General features: G+C 36.7%; 2 protein-coding genes and 1 non-coding gene across 3 annotated transcripts; 2 read left to right on the top strand and 1 right to left on the bottom strand.

Annotated features, from left to right (window-relative positions):
• The first annotated feature begins 44 nt into the window (after window positions 1-44).
• On the top strand, window positions 45-126 carry TRNAS-AGA (transfer RNA serine (anticodon AGA)). Its single transcript has one exon. It is a non-coding gene; the product is annotated as a tRNA-Ser (tRNA).
• A 797-nt stretch (window positions 127-923) lies between these two features.
• LOC141840557 (TOM1-like protein 5) lies at window positions 924-7434 on the bottom strand. Its single transcript, XM_074728586.1, has 10 exons — window positions 7259-7434; window positions 6722-6829; window positions 6398-6476; window positions 6140-6238; window positions 5921-6034; window positions 5220-5377; window positions 4579-4654; window positions 4195-4280; window positions 1946-2107; window positions 924-1583 (listed from the first exon to the last, which is right to left on the bottom strand). The coding sequence occupies exons 1-10, from the start codon at window positions 7273-7275 to the stop codon at window positions 1208-1210; spliced, it is 1275 nt and encodes a 424-aa protein (XP_074584687.1). The 5' UTR covers window positions 7276-7434; the 3' UTR covers window positions 924-1207.
• An 11434-nt stretch (window positions 7435-18868) lies between these two features.
• On the top strand, window positions 18869-19485 carry LOC141836913 (transcription factor HEC3-like). The gene is made up of 2 exons (XM_074724383.1): window positions 18869-19035; window positions 19080-19485. The coding sequence occupies exons 1-2, from the start codon at window positions 18869-18871 to the stop codon at window positions 19483-19485; spliced, it is 573 nt and encodes a 190-aa protein (XP_074580484.1).

Here is a 19485-nt window from a genome sequence, read left to right as displayed (position 1 = left end):
AAATTAGAAAATACTAAAAATATAGAAACGCAGTTTAACAATAAGTGGTCGTGCCGGAGTGGTTATCGGGCATGACTAGAAATCATGTGGGCTCTGCCCGCGCAGGTTCGAATCCTGCCGACCACGTTTTTCTTACATAATTTTTAAGGAAAAAAATAAATTATTTTTGCTGCTTCTCTTCAAAACCAGAGGAAACATTCGACACGATTTTAACTTTTTTTTATCGATATTCTTTAAAAAGTAGAGCTTTGCATTCAACAAATCATATGAAGCATTCTATGTGTTGTTGGTGTTTACATAATTTTTAAACAAAAAATTGGATATTTGCGTTTACCTATTTCCCTTCAGAGAAACCACGGGAAACATTCGACAAGATTTTAAAATTTTCTTTTATCAATTTAATATATTCTCTTAATAGTTTCTTTTTCTATTTCTTGTATTATTTTGAGCTTCGCATCAACAAATCTTGTGAAGCATTCTATATTTGTTGATGTCTTAAAGCATTTTCTGTTGCAGGTTTCCTTTTTCTTCAGTGAAGACCTTATGGGAAATTCGTTTCCAGTATGCTGCTTAAGTTGATTAGCCAACAATGCCCAAGTAAAGGACACTTTGCATTGTTAGATGAAAACATATTTCAACTTCTAACAACTATCATAATCTAAAAGACTAACATAACTCACAACTCAAATGAAGGATCTACAATGAAAAATATGGCTATTATCTGATACAGTTATGTTCAAATATCAAATTCTTGAATCAGTTCTATGAATGATGCCTCAGCAGATTATCTTGGCTTTTAGCTTAATGAATATAATCATTATTAAACAGTACGCACCTGGAATGTCTGTATTATACTTGTTTCAGTCTCCCACCAAATCACAAATTAACAACAACCAATTAAAAAATAGGCATCAACTGTCACCTCAAAAATCAGTCATTTACAAAGAAACATGTTCACAACATTCTATTTGGACATCAAGGTCTGGGTTAAGTTAACACACAATAACAATGCCCGAGAAAACCCTCTAAAAATGCACAGCATTACATGGTAACCTGCTAAAATAACCATTGTTCTTCCTGCCATGTTATATACAACACTCACCTCCCCAAACAAGAGAAGATAAACTACAATGAATGTAATGGTCAGCATGGACGAGAGGGAAAGCAATTGAATCAGGGGCGCTTATAGTTAGTCTTCTAATTGTTGTCAGTCACGAAAAACATATACATCCCTTTCACTAGAATCAGTGCTGCAACTTCCAGAACTATTACCGTCATGGTTGTGCAATGATAGATCCCTGACATGAGTTGCCAGACCTGAGCTGTCCATGGTTTTGTCATTAAAGAAGCTCTCTCTCTCTTTGTGTTGAGATGGCGGTGGTGGTAAATAGGTAGTGGAATGATGTTTGCTTCCTAAACCAATTGAATGGCTGCTTGGTGGGGACAGTTTAACATCAGGGTCAGATGATTCAATGCATAGTGGTCTGATGATTGGTCGGCTCATCTTTTCCTTAGGAATAGATCTGAAAACATGTACTGAGTCATCTGAACTATCCTCGGCGCAAGCTTTTCCTTTCTTTATTCTGTAGTTTCAGGAAAAGAATATAACAGAATAAAAATGTGAAGCACAAGGAAAACAAGAAGACTATCTTGGTTCGACATTGTCAGGACGATATATAAACTGTATGTGTTAACTGATATTGACTAGGATGATTTGACCAACTAAGCTCTAACATACTGGAAGAACATCTAAAATAACTCGGAGTTATTTGTTGTCCAGGCAATTCGATGAATTACCAAAGAATTGAAATTGGGGACGGACCTCTCAAATGGCCCAACTCAAATGGGGACAGACAATTCAACAACAGACTTCTCAAATGGCCCACTGTCTTCTGAATCTTTTCAGCATATGCAACAAAGAAAATATTAAGCTAATTAACATTACCTTCGCCACAGGCTTTCTGCATCCTCTTCCTCCTCCCCTTCCCCATTGACATCCCAAGTTGGAGTAGCTGTAGCATTAACTGAGAGAAGTCTATCATGGTGACTTAATACCTGATGTAACTGCTCATTCAACTCAATGGCTTGAGTAACCAAATTTTCATCCCTGAAGGTATCAAAAACACCAGCTTATATTTGAGGTAGCAACATGTAATTTCTTTTGCAAAGGAAACTCTAGAGCTCTATGACAAACACTATAAATTATTACCTGGGTTCATCGGATTGTAAAAAAGAGCATTCATTTTATTATTACAAAAGGAAATATATGTCAGATGATAAGATGACTGTTGGTTTAACCTTTGTATGAACCATGTATTAAGTTAAATCTTTGATGTTGGAGAACAAATTATTGATGATGGCAATAGTCCAAGAGACATAAGTCTCCACTTGGTTGAGAAATTCAACTATTTCTCTAGCTTGAATCTCGTTGCATAAATCTCCACCCAGTTTTCCTCCTACTAATATATCTTCACTCATACCATTTTTATTGTTCAATAAATTCAAGCTATCTAAATCAGAGACGTGCAAAGGATTTCCTATCCATCCAAGTTAATTATTCCTTTTCATTTGCAAATAACTTATGCTAATGAGATTTATATGGAATATAACTAGTGAGTTCATCTAGTACTACTGTAAAAAGAAAGAAGCTTAGTAGCCTTAGCACTAGATTATATAATTTTACATGTTCTCTATGTATCAATATAATTAGTGCGTATTCTTTTATTATCTAAAATCCACTGCAGTAACCATTTATGGTCTTTACTCCTAAGTTAGCAAAAATCTTAGACATATCTTTCTTCTTTAACCCATCTTGCTCCATTAGTTGTGTTATTAAATAAGATCTATTTTAGATCCAAAACACAAAACTTAATTGATTTTATAAATTTTTGTTTCACCACTTATCTTCCCTTGATCACATTTTGTAAAAGTCTTGATCACATTTTGTAAAAGTTGTATAGGACAACTCAACTAAGTAATCCTTCCAGCATTAATGGTGTAGGTCACCTATATTCTTATAAGCAGATATTAAAATAGTTTCATCCAATCATTAGGCATCTCAATTCTCAGCTTAAACAACTTATAAATTGATCCTATATTTTATAAATTTTTGTTTCACCACTTATTCTTCTCTTGATCACATTTTGTAAAAGTTTTATAGGACAACTCAACTACGTAATCCTTCCAGGATTAATGGTGTGGGTCACCTATATTCTTATAAGCAGAAATTAAAATAGTTTCATCCAATCATTAGGCATCTCAATTCTCAGCTTAAACAACTTATAAATTGATCCTATATTTTCCTTTACCTATTTTCATTTACTTTAAGGGCCAATTTTCTATAGGGAAGGGAAATAAGGACAGGATGAAAACAAGTAGGCAAAAAGGTTGGCAGTCAAGAATAAGACAAGATGTTCCCTATTTGTGATTCCTTTAAAGGAAACAAAGAGGGAGGAAAATTTACATTTTCAAAATTAATTGTTTAAAAACATAATAAAAGTGATTTATTTTTAGATTTTTTAAAAAAATGATCTTTCATGCAGATTTTGCCTGGAAATAAAATCATGCACAACATTGCTTCCCCACAATGTGAGCAGAAGTAATGCATGCATGTGTTGTGGTAATAATTCCCTGGCACGTTGTTTTTGCCCCAATGAAACAGCAGTCAACAGTGCCTGGGAAGCCTTTCTCCAAGCAATTTCCTCCCTCCAATCTTCCATCATAGGAATCACAGCATAAAGCTTCTTTACTTGATTTAGCATTACAAACACATTTATGATTCCCAAACTTACCATAATTTTCAACATCCAAAGCTAAATTATAGGTAGAGCACTTCTAAAAATAAATTTTAATCTTATTTTAATTGCTTTATCATTCTCACTATATTCTTTCCCTAGTTTTAGCAATAAAGTAAACACCCTTTGTCTTCCCCACTATGGTAAAATCTCTAAAACTAGCTATCCAACATGAAATATTGTTTACAAAGGAATATGAAAAATCTAAACAAATTAGAATAAGAGAAGTAATCAAAAGAGGGAATCAGATTGTTTCACTGTGTTTTGCATTTCATAAAAAAAGTTTCAAAACTATTTGTCACATGCTGTGCAGAAAAAGAAAACAGAATAGCCTTGCCCAAAGAAAAAAAAAAAGAAGGAAAACATTAATCCAAATAGATAAAAAGGATGGGAATCTTACAGTGAGGTCATCACTAGCTGCATGATTCGCTGTTTCTGAAATGAGCATTGTTCCACTAGATCCAATACAAATTCATCGGACACACCCTGCACATAGAGTATAAGTTTTTATGTGAACATACAGTTTAAATTCGGGAATGCAAAATTTTCCTTCATTTCCTATGGAGCAATAATCATGATGTGACTCATTGTAATCTAGACTACTAATTTCTTAAATCTTAATTTAGTGGTTAAGTCATGATTGAAAATGTCAAACTTCTTGAGAGACGAATACCAGTGACTTCAAAGTAATATGCCAACTTAAATCACTTACATGTTTAGTTAAGAAAATCATGCAATAGTATATAAGAGATGCACAAGGAAAGCAAGTTAATATAAATGATACCTGCGGAAGCTTGGGATCTAGAGCATTCAACACATCACGTAAGACTTCCAAGACGCTAGAAGCTTTATGTATTGTGCTGAGAAAACAAGCAAGCAAAAGAAGAAATAAGAATCAGTTTAATATCATAAGCCTTTGTTGGAAGATTAAGAATAATGGCGACTGATATTCCAAGAAAAACAGTGCTTCATATAGGGTGAACATTTTCAAACTCCAATATAGTATGAAGTGCTTGACAAAATAAATGTGTAAGCTTCATGCTGTGAAAAAGTTGATGCATCCTCACTTCAAATTATATTTAAACTACATGCTTCCCAAGTCCCAACCATGAACATCACAGTTATTTGTTCTCAAACTTAAGATTTCCATTCATCATTTGCAGCTTTCTACTTTTAAAGAATATCACACAAGCAATACATTGGATACAGCACATAAGGTGCCAGTGTAATAGAAATAGATGTGGCTCTATATAAACATTGACGTAGCATCATGTGGAAACTTCTAAACTTGATGGAATAAAGCTTAAAACAAATTTCCAGCCATTCACTTTAACCCATGCACATAAAAAAAAATGGTTTCTGTCTCCATCTGATAATGACACAATAAGCTAAATTAACCAAAGAAAAATTACCAGCTCACTGTACCTAGAGTCAGGTATGGACTGAGTGGCTAGCTGGTTGTCGATATTTCTGTGTTTCTGAAACTGGGGTTCTTGAGAATGAATATTTTTTGTTTGCTTTTCTGGATAAGGTTCTTGAGATATAGCAACATGAGGCTGGTGGGAAAATTGTACTCCAGAAGACTTGTTGAGTAAGAAAAACTAAATTTCAGTAATGCTTCATCTAAACAATCATTCTGAACAAGATAGCTGGATTAATCAAAATAAGTAGGCACACAAGATTAAAAAAAAGTAATGAGACATAAAAGGGACAAATATATCCAATTATAGCCCGTGCTGCTGTCTTGTCCTGTAAAACACATTTTGTTGGAACTTTGTCTTATTTCATCTATTGTGAGGTTGGAAAATGTAATTAAATAAATAGTTGTAGTAAATTTTGTTTTTAGTGCATATATAAGTTAAATCATGTAAAAAAGTGCAGGTTTTCTTACTATTTTGCTTCCCAAGTATAATTAGCAGCAGACCACTAAACCTTTAACCTTCATTCAAATTTGACATCTCACCGAGAAAGAATGTCTAATCACAGAATGAAATAATATAGGACTGATTTGGACAAAAGTACAAAATCACACTAGCATCTTTGAATAAAATCACTAGGTAAAAGAGTTAGGATTTCTTGACGTGAATCACTTGCAAATGGGTAAGGTTCGAGCTTTCATTACTTACCACCAGATCATAGTATGCAGCATAGTACTGTGGGTATTTTCCAGAGGCTCCGCCAAGGGCTGTTTGAGTGGCATCAAGAAGAAGAAATATTCTTTCTCGAACAGGCAAGTCCATCTGGAACCAAAATAACCAATAGTTATTTGTTTGTTTAAAAATGACAAAATAATTTATCAGCATTTGATAGAAGATAGATGCAAAGCCAAAATATTAAGAAATAACCTTTTTCTTCACAATCTTTACTAGAATTGGCAGAAGTTCATTATCAATCACTTGTTTATGAACTTGCTCTCCGCAGTTATTCATTACCATTTCCAGCAACTGCATAGCAATCAAGTAAAATAGACATATAATCCATCTTGTTAAAGAGAAGAAAGCAAATCTATTGTCGATTTTTATAAAGGGGGCATATAATCCATTTTTATGAAGTAATATTTGAAGGAAATCAAATTTCAAAAAAGAATATAAAAGGGGACTTACCATAACAGAGAAATATTGTGAATTAACATTTTTAGTCTTTAACCGTTTTTTTATTGACTTGATGGCATATTTCAATTGCCTGTAAAAGCAACCAATTGTGGTCATAACTACAAGAGAATGGTGCTTTAAGATTGAAAGCGTAATGGACAGAGGAAACATATCCACAAAATGGAAAAACTACATGAGAAATTTAGCTTTTACAACTTCATATTAGTATAGCTATCACAGTGAGAAACTAACTTCAACCACGTAATATAGATAGTTCTACAAAGGCAATTGGAGAGTTATAAATGACAAGCACAACAACATAAGTAAATATGGTACTCTGGATCGTGTGTAATAAGTTCACAAATCTCGATATTCTTGGCCCAATCCATCTCTTTTAATTTCTCACTTGTTGCCGAATTTACCATATCGGCAGCCATTGATGTCCTGCAAGCAAACAAATGATAAGTGGAAGTAAATACCAAATCTTTTCTAAAATAAGATATGTACTCCTGCATAAGTTGAAGTTTAGGAAAAGATAGACGCGAAATCGAGCACCAAAAGTCAGTTAAAATACAACGATTAAAAATATGATAACAAATCTATCAGTCCCGTTTAAAGAAAATTGCGCATCACAAGGAACAAACACAACTTGATCCGTCATAAGAAGATATCTTCTTCTTTCCCCCAAACACCTAAACAACGGGAAAACAGGATATAGAGGCCAGTTAAACAACGTCAACCCCCAAAGAAGAGACCTTTCCCGTATAACATAACAAGAACAAGGTACAGGAAGAAGATTTCAGACACCCAAAAAACCCTCGCAAACGACAACCAATTCAAGCAGTAATTAGGGTGAAGGTCGGAAAATAAAACCGCAATAACCCCCGCATTTCGCCGCTATTGCTGCTCGATCCGATCCTCGCCCCTTTCTGGTGTCCGATCGCTGGCTGGGGGAATCACAGACCGGAAGAGAACCGGAGAGAGTGCACTGAGCAACGGAGGGAGGGAGGGAGAGAGAAGAGGGCGAAGAAGGCGACGACAGCTATGAGACAGGGGTGACACCGGTGAGGCCGAGGGCCCGGCGCAACAGTAGCACTTCTCATTCTCCCCCTTGGCCGCGAGAAGAATCGATCGCGACCGTTCGATGGAGCGGGGACGATGAGCCTTCTGCCGACGTGGGAAAAGGCAAGATACAGAGAACAGGAGAGGGCGCATTCCCTGGATCGTGCTCCAGCCGTGGACGGGTGACACGTGGCGGTGGTGCTGGACAGCGCACATGGGATCGGCGGCTGCCCCGGACCGACCCACTTGGCTGTCGCCGACTTGTGGGCCCCCGTAACAGCTTTAAGCGTCGTGGCCTGCTGATTAAAATCCGATAAGGGAAGGACGGGCTGCCTTTTATGATCATTCCAGCCACAAAAAGTTTACCTACTTTTAGAAAATGTTTCAAATCTTCTAAAATTAGCAAAAATCAATTTATCAGTTTTTTTCTTTTATTTTTAATTTTTTATTTTTTTTAAATAGAGGGTTTTAGCCTTTTAGGTGGCAGCTTCTCCGTCACATAAATAAATGTATGGTTGATTATTTAATTTTTATTTTTTTTATTTTGATGGTTTTCTGTTTGTTGGATAATTTTTAAAAATAATAAAAAAATGGACCAAATAATCACTTTCTGATAAGTACATTTTGTTAAATGACGAGGCACATGGACAGCTGACGATTCTCTATGAATTAAATGAGAGCGTAGGTAGCGTCTCGAAATAATATAACTGGTCCGTTATTGAAGGTCCTTATAATTCTCCATAACTGTGCAAAAAGTGTTCAAGCTTTAAATTAAGTACGGATTTGACTTTTCGATCGCTCCGTTTGAAGTAAGTAGTTGACGGTGGTAATAACAAGTCAACCATGAAATTAGAATCGTAAATAAATTAAATATTTATGAATAAATTTATTTAATCATTTTTTAATATTTCTTTAATACTTATAAAATCTATTAAATAAATAAAATTACATATGTATATACAATTTATAAATATTCATGAATAATATTTATAAATAAAATTTTTATCATATACTAAATAAATAAATTTATATTATTAAATAATTTTTAAAAAAAATTCATCAAACAAATTTATTGTTATCTTATTGAATAAATTTGAACATCATACCCAGCTCGACTGATTTATAACCCAAGATGATGCTACGTAGGGGAGGGCCTGCAGGAGAGTGCAAGCCTGCTGATGGGCGGCACATTGCTATTGGTTTGGGCTTTTAAAATATTGGCCCTCTTTAATGGGCTTTTCCTAGAAAGATGGGCTCTTATTTATAATAATACGCATTTGTTTTATAATTAGAGAGAGAGTGTGTTTGGGCCTGGTGTGATCAATCATGTCAACGGATCAATTCATCAAAAATCCATAGATGGGTCAATCCATAGGTCTCTCTATATATATATATATATATATATATGGTTAAAATTTTTACGTTTTGATTTTGAATTTAGTGGATTAAGCCCACAAGTCCATCAAAAAATTATATATATATATATATATATATAACATATTGAAAATTTTAAATTTAGTTGCGGATTAGGTGGGTTAAACCAATCAATTAAAATTTTTACTTTTGTTTTAAATTTTAGAAAGAAAAATTTCTCAAACCATGGTCAATCCATCAAACTTGACCCATGAAAGTGTGTTTGGGCCTAGTACGGTTAAACATGTCAATTCATGCCAAAGTAAACCAATCCATCAAAAATTCATCATATGAGGGAGAGGGAGATGGGTTAGGCCACCATTTTGGTGAGTTAGGAAATCTCACACCCAATCCAACTTAAGATGGATTGCAGGTTAGACGGATCAACCCACATTTGGGGTTGCGGATTTGGTTGCCTATGAGTCCACTAAAAAATAAAAATTATATATAGAAAATTTTAAAAATTTTAAATTTGATTGCGGACTAGGTGGGTTAAAAGCTCACAAATCCATTAAAATTTTCACTTTTATTTTAAATATTAGAAGAAAATAACTTCTTAACCCGTGGACCAATACAAGTTTACCGCACCGTGGGCCAATCTGTACACGAGTCACAGGCTCGGATAGGTCAATCCATTTTAAAATAAATTAATAAAATATCAATCTAAGTTTCGACTGAATTTCCTTGTTGCTCATCATTACAAAGGCAAAGGGTGCCTTATCTTTTAAGGCATGGCACCGCTTGGCTTTTGCACTTGGAAGACAGTTACGTCCCCGGTTCCTGAAATGTCTGCCTTCCTTCCACCGTCAGTTCTGTGCACGCGTCGGGGAGGCCATTTACGTGCCCTGCCTTCACACGCCACCAGGAACTTCTCTTATCCAAGAACATATATATATCATTTAAGATCATATAATTTTGAACAAAAATTAATCAAAAGGATTCAAAGATATTTTGGAGTCCGTTACTGAATTGTTTGCAGTACATGACACTACTGTACAGTGGAGTAGAGTACCAGGCATCCTGTTACGTACTTTTTTTTGTTTTTGTACTTTTGGCGAGCAGAACTTCAGTGCTGCGTCCATCCTTTTCAGTTCATGCGATGAAACATTAAAGTGAATGGGGTCGGTGGGTTTCTGTCCGGTCCGCCTTGGAACTTGTTGTGCCATCAATTCTGCACGGTGAATTCATGACAAGGATGGTAAAAGTGGACCAGGCGAGGCAGCCTTTTTCGTTAATTATCTCTTTTGTTAATAGCATTTTCTATTCCTCGATGCAATTTGCTAGACTGAGAAATTACGGGCATTTATGGAGTGTATTCATAAAAAGAGGATAAAAATTTAAATTTTAATAAAGTTAAGATAATATTTTTTTATCATGATTAATTATAATTTTTTGATTTATTTTTTTATAAATGGTCGTGAGATTGATTGTGTGAAGTTATTGGGATGATAGATTCCATCTTTTACGGAAGAAAAATTATGAGAATTAATTAAAAAAGGTGTACTTAGGTTTCAAAATTTTTTAAATCATATGTCAAAATGTGAGAATGATTTTATGATGAATTAATTTTTTGTTTTATTCCTCCTGTCTTTTCACATATAGATTTTTAATACATCTAAGCCACAATCTTATTTGAAAGTAAATTTTATGATTCAAATGGCCTAAACGTGATCATGTCTCACTCTCTCTCTCTCTCTCTCTCTCGGCTGTGTGACATTGAGCTTTATACTTATCATATCTCTTCTTACTAATATAAATGCAATGTCATCACAAACGTGAAGTTCGATGAAATTGCAAAAGAATAAGTAAAAGTGGGAGTATTGTTGTAAGGCGTTGAAGAGACGGTGTCGGAGGACAACGACGTTGAAGAACATTAACGTTGAAGGAAACATTTAAATCAAGACTGAATATTATAGAAGACATATAAAGATTTAGTGATATATGTATAGTATTTGCTATCGTTTGTAAAATTGATTTGTAATATGTAAAAATACAATATACACAAATGGTGTTTATATTGTTCATCGCTGTGTGGGAAAGATCTTATCAAACAACACCAGCAATATAGTGTCATCCATTCCTTATTTCAGATTCTCCGGAGATGCTCCACGGTTATATTAACTTTTTGAATAATGAACAACGTGGTATGTGGTAGTGCTGATTTTTCGACACCATGTCCATGTTGTTAGTTATTTAGAATCAAAGTTTGACACCATCTTCTTGCTCAATCCTTCCTAATGGTTCCAAGGTTACAGAAATCCAAATATCATAGGTTCATCCGTGGGTTTTAGTAAAAACCTACTGATCAACCTATGCAAGTCTGATGGCATCATCCATTTCATGTCCTGTGAGTTTTTGAGCCTACAAGGAATCTAACAATGTCCACCATTGCCTATATCAAGCTTTCCGGAAGTGCTCCACTATTATATTAACTTTCAGCTAGAATGTGATCTTGGTCTTAGGGAGGCAAGGCTCACGTAGGGCCTTGTCGTGGTAGTGCTGGTCTCCCGACACTTACTACACTATTTTGCACTATTCTGAAACAAGAGTATAGACGGCAAATAAAATCATAAACTCGAATACAGAGAGTCAAACCAGATCAGTACGTGACTTTCTTCAAAAATTCTAAGTGAGTTGTCGGCGCTTGAGAAGACCACAAGAAAACACTTGCAAACGTTTTCGATGTGGGAGGATCTCGCCGATTGAAAATAGAATGTCGGATTTTTACCTTCACTGACTTAATAGAAAAGATATTAGGTTGGCGTGCGCGGAGAGAAATGTTGAGGTTGTATGCATTCGAACAACCAAAATTATTTTAAAATTTAAACATTTCAAATGTGACCGGCGTGTGAAAAGGCAAAAGCAGTACAACGGGAAGTCCACTATAAAGTGCGCCCTTTGATCATTCTAAAAATATGATGCATGATTTAGAAATTTTCAAAATCTATCGTGCACCCTTTGGTAAATCGCCGAATTGTTACGGTACGAAGAATCATATACATGCATGAAACGTGATTAATGAATTAATATATTTTTTTAAAAAAAATTAATTATATATAAAGGTTTGTAAACAACTTAGTAGAAGGTAATATGGCATAGGTACCCATGCAATGAAGGCAACTAACTCCATGCTGGGCTAACGTGGATCAACATTGAGTTAACTTCTTAAGCAACGTCCATGATCTTGTCAAAAGATATTTACTTTCAGGATTAATTGGGTTTAGGGTTATAAGATTAGTATGTTAGTATTTTCCATATCAACAGAGATATCTTCCATCATATACTGGGAGCCCCCTACCATTATCCTCATGGTCCGGGTCCGAACCTCCCCTACCATTATCCTCATGGTCCGGGTCCGAGCCTCCCCTACCTCTTTTATTTTTCCTGAGGGTCCCCACATGGCTCTACATAGAGCCTAGCTCTGATATCAATTGTTAGTACTAATGGCATCAGAATATCTCCACAATGGTATAATATTATCCACTTTGGACCTAAGCCCTTATGGTTTTATTTTTGGACTCAATCCAAAAGGCCTCATATCAATAGAGATATCTTCCATCATATAAACTCATGATATTTTTCATGTATTTCCAATGTAAGACTTTGATTGTATCCCAATATAGTAGACCTATTTGATTGTATCCCAATATAGTAGACCTATAGAGAACTCCTACTTTCAATTCCTTCACCATCGCATATGCTAAAGACATCTAGATCCGGCCGGCCATGTCCATGAATTTGCTTTAGCCAAGCCAAGTTTGTGTCTATAGATATATATTGTATACCTAGCATATGATCCATTCTTAGAACTCCAAGAGTTAGATTTTAGCGGTATGCCTTGTGAAATCAAATTCTTCCTTGATTAGAAAGAGGAAATTAACTTGCCCTCCAATTGCGTTGTTGTTTCTCTAAGAAAAAAAATTAAGAATATGATTGTGTTGATGACATTATTTAATACTTTGAACCTTGGTCGACACTTTAATTAGAACACTACCACTTCTAAGTCATCTCCTATCCTGATGATTTTGGTAACACCAGTTAAAGATGAATTCAAATACTAAGCTAAAAAGTCGCAATATTTTTCTCTAAGACTCCCGCTCGGTCTCAACTATCTTAGATGTTTTCCTAAGCCTCTAACTTCTTTTTAATCAATTTATTTCGATGTAGTCAAGGACGGATCTTTTTAAGGGTTGTCCTATGCTCTATGATATAAGGTTCTTTAATTATTGTCCTTGCTCTATTTAAATAGTATATTCTCACTTAACTAAAAATTTACAATTTTCTTCTTTCTTGTAACAATTGTTACAATAACTTTATTTGTCACCTTCTTAAAATCATCATCTTGCTTCTCTACCAACTAGGAGACTGTCCACGAAAAGGATTATATAATTAGAAATGAAATAATTAATAAATGCTAACATCCAATGCGTAGCTTGGATATAATCATCTCCTAAAATAGATATTGTTAATGGCATTTGGCTCAATCAGACTTATCTCTCTCCGATCTACGCCAAGCCCATTTGAATCTAGCCTTATATGAAATTTAAAGTGTGCCCTAAATGGTCCGATGTGAGTATGATGCTCGATCCTTCATAGGATCCACGAACAGTTTGAGTTGAACCAATTAAATTTTAATAACACAAAATATAATATAAGGAAGGTTTAATGTCCTTTCCTTTTCGACGTGCATGGGACAATATTTATGTCTTATAACTTTAATTTTAAAATTTTCACTTATCTACTGAAAATGTGGATTTTAATTTGTCTACCAATTTTTAAATTTACAAATCCACTTAAATTATTTTCTGAATTCTATTGGTTCAAGACCAATTTTCCAATATATTATTAATTCATAAGGTATAGTCCAATGTTATTGGTTGTTTTTGCCTTTACTATTCAAGTCCATTTCATCTTCAAATAATTTTGTCCCTGTGTTGAATAGTTCACCCACTATGATTCAAATTAGCTAGAATCTCCATCTTCAACGTAACACTAGCTAGAATAAAACAAGCACACGCACACCAAATAAAAAAAAAAGCAAGAGAAACCTACAAATTTGATGACCACAACATACGAAAAACCCTCTCAATTTTCATAATATTTAAACTTCTCTCTCAGCAATGATAAATAAATATCTCATATTTAATTAAGTAATATGTGATTATCAATTGAAAGAATATTATATTGATCAAAGTGCATGACGAAAAACTTTGACTTTAAGATTTCTTGAGGAGCGAGCCACTCAAGAAGAGAATATATCAATCTGTATGGAGGATTACTAAGCGTGTAAAAGAGTCTCAAGAAGGAGTAGCGTGAGAAAAGAAGTTCATGATCACATCTCCCTTAGATTATGGACCATGCAGCCATGTCTATATATATAGATATACATATATATATATATATATATATCATTTGTATTTTGGTAGTGAATAATGCCTGCCTGATTTTGACTAATTTATTAATTTTTTATCACTCCGGAACTTTTATGAAAAAAAAATCATATGCGTGTTAGAACCTTGTAAGCTAGAAGGGGAGTTGAATAGCTTCACTTGATCAAGCTTGAACTTTCGTCGATGAAAAATCCTCGCTACACACCCTCTCAACTCAACAATGCTAACGCGAGGATTTACTTGGTATCCGCCTCCTTGAGGCGACTAATCCAAGGATCTTCACTCAGCTCACTCTTCCACTATCTCTTCTCCTTCTCGGACAAACCCCGGAGGCGGAGAAACCTTTTTACAACAGATTACAAGTTGTATACAAACAACCAAGTAATGCAAGAAAGAAGAAGAGTAAAGATGTTACAGAAAAATGATGAGAATGCTTCTTCTTCAAGAGGTTGCTCCAAGCTTTGTAGATGATTACCAGCAGGTTTGTTGATCACTAGAGCACAAGCACTTGGAGCATAAACAATGTTGAATTCTTCCTCCATGAGTAGCTCTTCACCATTTAAACAGATTTATTTTTTATGTCATCAGTCGACTGGTTTTACCATGCCAGTTGACTGATTTAGTCAAACTCAGAAAACGGCTACTGAACTGCTGAAGTCACGTCTGATTTTTGTCGGAATTTAAACTTCAGTCGACTAACTTTTTCCATTAGTCGACTGATCTTATCTCAGTCGACTGATGTGGATGATCAGTCGAAGCGTTTAAGCTTCTGTTCGCCGACAGTCGACTGAAGTAAAATCCTAGTCGAGTCGATTCTCTTCTACCTGCTTCTGAGACAACCTTAGTCGACTGATCTCCAACCTTAGTCGACTGATCAAGGAATCCGACTCGACTGTCGTGTGTTTCAGTCGGCTAACACAGTGTACCAGGCGTGCCAGTCGACTGACCTTACAAAATCAGTCGACTGTCTTCAGAATATAGTGGCTGAAATGAGATCTTACCGAGTTCTTTCCTCGCTTGATCAAGTGTTTGGTCGTCGACCTTCTTGATCTTCATTTGCCTTACCCTATAAGGACTTTCTCATGCCAAGAGCTCGCCTCTTGTACTTCCTCGCTTGATCAAGAGTTTGGTCGCGCGTCGATCTTCTTGATCTTCATTTGCCTTACCCTGTAAGGACTTTCTCATGTCAAGAGCTCACCTCTTGGACTTCCCTTTTGCCTCACGTCCGGTCTTCTCACCCGCAAGGACTTTCCTCCATTTGCCTTACCATTGTAAGGACTTTTCCATGCCAAGAGCTCGCTCCTCGACCCTCTTGGACTTCCCTTTTGCCTTACGTCCGGTCTTCTCACCCGCAAGGACTTTCCTCCATTTGTTTTACCCTTGTAAGGCCTTTTCCATGCCAAGAGCTCGCCTCTTGGACTTCCCTTTTGCCTCACGTCCGGTCTTCTCACCCGCAAGGACTTTCCTCCATTTGCCTTACCCTTGTAAGGACTTTCCTATGCCAAGAGCTCGCTCCTCGACCCTCTTGGACTTCCCTTTTGCCTTACGTCTGATCTTCTCACCCGCAAGGACTTTCCTCCATTTGTCTTACTAAGGACTTTCGCTCACCAAGTGTCCGGTCAACCTTGACCCACTTGGACTTTCCTCTTGCCAACTTCCATATTGGACTTTCCATCTCGTGCCAAGTGTCTGGTCCTCCATGACCCACTTGGACACCATCTCGTGCCAAGTGTCTGATCCTCCATGACCCACTTGGACTTCTCACCATCAAGTATTCAGTCAACCTAGACTTACTTGACATCTTATCAACATATTGACCAAACATCAAAATCTAACTCGAGTCAAACAGAACTTAGTCAACTTGGTCAATATTGACCTGAGGTTGATTGCGCCAACAATGCGTAGTAAGAACTCTGATCGATGAGGGGGGTCTCCTATTTTAATTACTGTAAAACTCTTTAAGATTTTTTTTCTTTAACTGAGTCAGTACATGAACCTGCCTTTCTCTTGATCAACAGACGATCTACCCGCTTTCTGTAGAATTGAATAACTATCCGTGTGTGTAACGAATGAGATATCATTTCATCTGGTATACGTTTGGGCAATTTTGTTACTGGAGATTATAAGGGAAAATACTGAATTGAAATTGAAATTCAACTTCAACTTATTTGTAGGAAGGCCTAAGCAGATAATTTCAAGCTACTAGCGGGGTTGATTTGACTGAACTGTTCTGAGTGCTTCTCGAGTCAAAATAGTAATTGTTGAGTTGCTCCTAAGTGCTTCTTGAGTTCGAGTGGGAAGCAGAATGCCGAGTAGTTGAGTATTAAGCTCATCCAAGTCAGTCAAGTTCTCCCACGTCGAGAGACAAGTTGTTTGACTGCCAAAGGACGATGAGTCAACAGAGTATTTTGTGTGTTGAGTCGACTAAGAGCTAAGATCACTAAGCTGTAGCTAGAATCCAGGTGCTCGGGAGGAGATGTCAAATGATCGCTTTGCCCGAGTGCTGAGTCGGGAGAGAAATCGCTCGACTGTCGAAGTATTGCCCAAGTACCAAGTGCTCGGACGTGGAGTTCAGGTGCTCAAGAAAGTACTCCTGAGTGAGTTTCCGTGTATTTAGAAACTAAGAAGCCAAGGTGTGCGTTCAACGCAGTTTTCTTAAAACAGATTCGTTTCATCTCCGCCTATGCTTCGAAGTTGTCTGATCAGGTTGTATGTTTCCCAAGATAAAATGACAAATAGCAATTCACACCAAACACTAGTGGTTGTGGTGAATTAAGAGTTACTACATATTCTATTGAGCAAAAGATGCACAACAAAGAGAGCGAGGGGGAACACAAGTAGATTATCTTCTTCTTTTGCTATAGATTTCGCTCCTCTCTCTCACCCAGGCAATTACGGATTTACAATTAATCACCTTATTAATCTTCCGTTACACTCTTGAACAAATAGTAAAAATGAAAATTCAATTGGTAAAACATTGATTGATTCACTTGAGAAAACTTTATCTTGATTGGTCTGATATTCAACATGTACAAATCGTGCTCGCATCCTAATCAACAAGGTTCAATGCAATCCAGACTCTAAATTTGTATCCCCCAATATTGATTACATGCATGTGAGAGAGCTTCTTCTGCGGAAAATTATAAATCAATCATATTGTCTTAAAATTTTCAATGTGAGACTAAAGTAGCATTAACAATGGTATCTCCTCCTTCATCCACCTCTCCTTTTTCCATTCATTTTTTCCCAACAATATATTTCCCCCAATGAAAAAATAGTGAGTTTTATATACAGGTTGCATGCATTTTTCTTTTTCTCATAAAAAAAGATTATGATTTTTGCAGGGCCGATCAGATTTAATTTGGCAGAATGATAATGTAAATTATAAGATTATAATTGTATCCTCGTACCAATTTGCCAAGATGCTTTTAATGAAGTTTTGATGGCATGCGAAGTGAATTTGTCTGTGCCTATTCATTTGATGTATGACTTTTTCCATTGAATTTGAATATCATAATATTCAATAATCTCCTGTGCATACTGATCAATCAATATGTACAACGCATTTAAAATCAATTAATAGCTATATAATAAGGATTAACTACAAGAATACTTAACATGAATGCATGCATGATCATGAAATACCAGATTAAATTTCATCGTTAGAAGGTGTCATCATCCTTCTTGCACCAATCAGCTCATTAGGGAGTTAAAGGTTAAACTCTTAAAAATAGTGTTAAACATGCATCAGTGATCAAATAATTGGCATACCTCCGATGAAATAATACACTCACTTTCACACTGTCATGCATGTTCTTGCGTGTGTACATCAGTGGGCTTGGATATCTGCAGAGAAATCTAAATCTAAACCAAAACATGTTGAATTTCACATTTATATATAGACATCTATCTTTTGCAACTTGCATCACATGATCTTTAGCCAAATGGAGCACCTCTCCACGCTACTAGGCTTTTGGATTCAAAGAAACCTAAGTCTGCTTTTTCTTTTTCTGGAACTGGAAACCTACATAAATTGAATTTGAATGCTTTGCATGCCTCAATATGAGGTCACACTGATTGACAAAATAAACTAAAGAGAGGTTGATCTGTCTCTAGGGATATGCAAAAGCATGCAATCTTTTCACAATAAGAATTCACAGCTGTTTTTGCCTTAATTCGATGGCTTCCTGAGACTCAATTCGATGAGCATGAGACTTCGTTATAAGAAGGTTAATTACTATAAACCTTCTCTTATCACGGACGAGGTTGAGATGGCAGACGTTGAGGTGGAGCTAGCTAGGGTTTTCATAATGGAGACTCCTGAGATTACTGCTAACGTTGTGATGAACATACAGATGAAACTTTGATGGATATTTATACAAAAACACGTAACACTTTGGGTAAATTAGTGATGTTTGATTTCATATTTAATAAACAATAATGATGATTGCTCCGTATACCTCCAATGCTCGACTTCACTTAGAAGGGCCAATAAATATATGTGCAGTCTTCTGTATATATATATATAGATATATATATATTTCTCTCCTCTCTCTTCGCTACCCATCACTCTTTCCAATTCCTCTTCGCCCATACTCATCGCCTTTCCCTTTGCTTTATGGATAACATCAGCAGCGGCTTATGGGATTTCGAGATAATGATGAGCATGGGGAATCAGTTCCCTCTCGACACCGCCTCCGAATTCCTTCAGCCCCTCGATCCACACCCGTTCGAGACAGAGCACCAACGGGCCGCCATGGAGTCCGGCCGGGAAGACGACGAGGATGAGGAAGGGGCCGAGGGGGAGGAGGAGGAGGAGGAGGAGGAGGAGAGAGTTTGGGTGCTGTGAAGGAGATGATGTACCGGATCGCGGCGATGCAGCCGGTGGACATCGACCCGGCCAGCATCAAGAAGCCTCGCCGCCGCAACGTGCGCATCAGCGACGACCCGCAGAGCGTGGCGGCGCGACTCAGACGGGAGCGGATCAGCGAGCGGATCCGCATCCTGCAGCGCCTGGTCCCCGGCGGCACGAAGATGGACACCGCCTCCATGCTCGACGAGGCCATCCGCTACGTCAAGTTCCTCAAGAGACAGGTCCACGAGCTGCAGTCCTTCACTCGTAATAACCGGCCTCCGTTCGTCGGAGGCGGCGCCTCCTCCTCCTCCTCCTCCTCCATAGCACTGCCTCCTCCTCCTCCCGGGTTAGGCTTTGGCTTCCATGATCCAACGCACTAA

The sequence above is a fragment of the Curcuma longa genome, chromosome 11 (assembly GCF_044706935.1).
Source record: "Curcuma longa cultivar G26 ecotype Majalengka, Jawa Barat chromosome 11, ITB_CL_G26_1.1, whole genome shotgun sequence".
Lineage (NCBI taxonomy): Eukaryota > Viridiplantae > Streptophyta > Magnoliopsida > Zingiberales > Zingiberaceae > Curcuma > Curcuma longa.
This window is presented reverse-complemented; position numbering and strand designations above follow the sequence as displayed.

Excerpts from the sequence above, each read along its gene's own strand:
- LOC141840557 (XM_074728586.1), bottom strand. Across the intron at positions 4,655-5,219 it reads CAGTCCATACCTGACTCTAG|CACAATACATAAAGCTTCTA; the intron begins GTACAGTGAGCT and ends TTGTTTTCTCAG. Across the intron at positions 4,281-4,578 it reads TAGATCCCAAGCTTCCGCAG|GGTGTGTCCGATGAATTTGT; the intron begins GTATCATTTATA and ends CTCTATGTGCAG.
- LOC141836913 (XM_074724383.1), top strand. The coding sequence starts at position 18,869 with ATGGATAACATCAGCAGCGGCTTATGGGATTTCGAGATAATGATGAGC. Across the intron at positions 19,036-19,079 it reads GGCCGGGAAGACGACGAGGA|AGAGAGTTTGGGTGCTGTGA; the intron begins TGAGGAAGGGGC and ends AGGAGGAGGAGG.